Source organism: Pundamilia nyererei, unplaced genomic scaffold (genome assembly GCF_000239375.1).
Source record: "Pundamilia nyererei isolate P.nyererei 1_Seehausen unplaced genomic scaffold, PunNye1.0 scaffold00430, whole genome shotgun sequence".
NCBI lineage: Eukaryota > Metazoa > Chordata > Actinopteri > Cichliformes > Cichlidae > Pundamilia > Pundamilia nyererei.
Window position 1 is genome coordinate 187,222 of NW_005187831.1, and position 3,712 is coordinate 190,933.

Consider the following 3,712-nt stretch of genomic DNA (forward strand, 5'->3'; position numbering starts at 1 on the left):
TCCTATTTCGCTTTCAGTTTATGTCTCAGCTCAGTAACTTTCACTTCATGTTAAAAACAAGCTGCCTGTTTTGTCATGAAAGCAGAGTATGATAACAATAAAGTAATAACGTAGGATGTTTGAGGATTCTTTCCGGCTCAGTGAACTTTATTCTAGACCAAAAAAAGACTTTAAATGGTCCCGATACAACTGAAAGACCCCTTACTTAGTAATTATAGGGTTTTCAACTGCCAGTATTGACAACATTAGGGATAAAACAGTGTCTTTTTAGTAAACATCCACAGCCTACACATCCCTATACTCAAATTCTGATTGTAATTCATTTGCCAAACACATCAGAAACAAAGTTTAATTGATACTAAAGTTATTGTTCCTCATGTTTTCTAGCTATTGTGATAATATTAATTATTCTGAATTCTTTGGGTGAAATTATGATTATTTTTTTTACAGTAGATCAAAATAAAGTTTCTTAAAATAAATGTGTTTATTTTTACATTTTTTAAACCAGTAAAATCCAGTGTTAATAGTCATAGTTGCACTATTAGTAAAGTAAAACGGTGGCAAATGGAAGACTGAAGGGAGTGTGATGCCAGATCAATACAAAGCTTTATATTTAGCCCTTTTAATCAGTACCATGTGGTGACTTTACTGAAAGGCAAGCAGAGACTGTGCCCCCACCACCGCCACACTGACACAAACATACAAAAACATATTTTTCCACTGTTAAACAGGACAAATCAGACCTCAAACATAATGTGCTGCCTTTCTTTTATCATCTCGCCAGCTTGCTGTACAAATGGACATTTTCACCTTTCTGGCTGAAGAATTGCAAAGACTTGTGTAGTTACATAAATATCAAATATATTCACCCAAAATATTTGTCATTAGCTCGCAGTGGAGACTGGTGGAGGAATTTCTTAAAAACCATTTTTAAAGCAAAAGAAGCAACATGTAAATCTGCATTACTGGCAAGTTGTACGTAAATGATCAAAACTTCAAATAACTCTTCAGCAGAATAAATGTCTTATATCAGTGTGACAGGGATTGAAATGACTGCTGAAGGTGTTAAAACTGATGTCAAACATTTCATACTTTCATACTGTTTAATCTACAGTGATGCATCATATTCTATAAAGTCTTATGTTTGTATTGGCTAAAAAACACCTTTTAATGCTCTTGGGAAAATACCCCTACACCTTGATTTAAATAGAAATGCATTAAATATTTATTAATAACGAAAAATAAAAAATAAAATATCTGCGTGAGGTGGTTAACTGTCAATTTCTGCAGCGTGATTAAAAAGGACTGAACAATGAATGTAGCATGCAGCAGAAAGGTTAAACTTCCAACAGTCATTCAACAGAGTGATTTCTCATAGGTGTTATCCTGAACCTGTTTAGTTTGCCTGTTTTATTAAACTGGATTTGACATCTTCTCTTCGTCATTAGGAGGCTTTCTTTGCTAATGTACTAAAGGAGTGTTAAGAAGTTTTTCACACTGCACCTCGTTTTCAATACGTCACGCATATTGGCAAAGGTGGTCTTTAAAAGAAAAGCCATCTATTATGATGCTAAACCCCAGACGCTCGTCTGTTTGCTAATGGTTGCTCCATTTTGACACAGTGCAGTTCAAATAAATGTTAGTTCTATAGCACCATCACAATAACAAATACCCATAAATTCCTTTCTGTTGTCAAAAAAACACAACGTACAACGTAAAATAATCTAATACATAAATTGTATAAAAATTATATAATCAATTTATATCACTGAAACTCATTATGTATACTAAATCTGAATATACCTAAGAAATGTCACCATATTTGCGGTGATACTGTACTTTATCCAGTAGCGATTTTTGATACGGGCGACACGGGGGATTGCCCGGGGCGGCATAGCGGGCATCGGCAAAAAAAGAAAAATTTTAAAAAAATTTGCTCGTACTCATGCTGCCCCGACGTCATGCCAGCGCATACTGGGGATGGCATAGGCACCGATCGGTTTTCTATCGCCCATTTGCTGGGAGTAAGGGCACACTCCGTTTGCGAGGTGCGCCTGCTGCTTGCGGCACAGGGGGGAGAGGGCGGGGCGGCGGGGGATTCTCTGGCTGGCTGGAGCAGCATCTAATAACCAACTCGAAAAATAAAACAAAATAAAAACAAACCAACAAACACGAAAACACCCGACATTATGATACAGACTTACAATCTGCATGTTTTTTCGAAATTCTGTATGCGAAAAGTGAGCGCTAGAGCCCTCGGTGCGCTTCCTCGCTGCTGAAGTCAAAGTAAACTTTATTGTCATCTCCGCTACATACAGTCCAGTATATAGACAGACGAGACGACGAGGCTCCAGTTACAGAAGTGCAAGTAAACAAACAATAATTATAAGAAGAGCAAGAAAATAAATATACACTTTAAGACTAGGGATAAAGGGATCAATAACAATTTAAAATTGCTGCTCTGTCACTTCCGTTTATCGTTTCGAAATAAAATCTGACCCAGTAATTATGGCGCAAATGTGGATGAAAAATATCATCGTCGGTTTTATGAATACATATGAAAATAGCAGAAATACGCCCACCTCAATGGTTCCTCTTTTTAAATTTAATTTCCTTTAAAAATATTGCCAGTTTATTTTACGACTTCCGATGTAATTCGAGTCTGCTGCTGGCTTGACCCAGCGCGCACAAGAGAGGAAATCGAGCCAGTTAGCCGCTGAAGCCAAGACAGGTTAGCGCTCTGCTGACACAGACAGAAACATGGTGCCAGCTGCAGTGCTCTTTGTTTTCACACTGACCTGTGTGTGTGGACGGGCCGCGGCAGAAAGAAAACTAGTGTATACGACTGTGGTGAGTAACGTTGAAGGTGTTGAAACGCCGCGAAAGCTGTGCGGAATTCCACAGTGTGTAGACGGTTGCGGAACTACATTTATAATTTAGGAGGTTTTCTGTAACCATCGGTTACTTGTCAACATGTATAGTTTTCTGTCTAGGAATGACATCTGGCAGAAGTCTTTGGAGTCTTTTAGAAACATCGGCATATAGATAATACATTCACGAATAATTATCATTAGGAAATTAGTAGGTAGGTTAAGTGTTTTGCCTCACCAGTAGCTATCGTATTGAACTAGAAGGCTGCAATGCTAACCCGTTCTAAGACTGCACACTGAAGGAATATGTCAACTTCAAAGTATTAGAAATTGTCAAATGGCACGGTGTGCACTGACTTCAGACGAAACCACTACAGGAATCCTCACTACATGCTAACTCTGTTAGCAAGTGTCTATCATTACTTTAGTAAGAAACCTGAGGTGTTGTGGGCTGTAATGTTAATGTCACCGCTGGCACCAGGAGCTGCATGACAGGCCTTACCTTTCTAACGTGACAACTTAGCGAACTTAATGAAGTTGGAATGAGCTCTGTCGATACACACTGTTTTATTGGTCCTGCCAGGTGATTGCTTGGCCAATAGTACAAAAAAAACCCCGAACAATAAATGTGTAAATGTAGGTCACAGTGATGATAGTGTAGAATGAGCCCAATCCGGTTGTTCAGTGATGATGCGACGAATCCTACTTCCGGGTCTAAAGTAGTCTGCGTTTAATCAGAATCAGAATACTTTATTGATCCCTGGGGGAAATTATTTGGCCTTTGTGTTGTTAACATGTTTAATGTTTTGTATTTTCTTCTATTTAATCTCAAAAAGCTCCTA

At 38.2% G+C, this 3,712-nt stretch overlaps 1 protein-coding gene across 1 annotated transcript in view; it reads left to right on the forward strand.

Annotated features, from left to right (window-relative positions):
• Nucleotides 1–2,648: 2,648 nt before the first annotated feature.
• acp2 (acid phosphatase 2, lysosomal) overlaps nucleotides 2,649–3,712 on the forward strand; it is an 11,513-nt gene continuing 10,449 nt past the window's right edge. Inside the window, exon 1 of the mRNA XM_005753467.1 lies at nucleotides 2,649–2,850. Coding sequence (XP_005753524.1) covers nucleotides 2,761–2,850 — 90 coding nt within the window. The 5' untranslated portion in view covers nucleotides 2,649–2,760. The remainder of the gene's footprint in view (nucleotides 2,851–3,712) is intronic.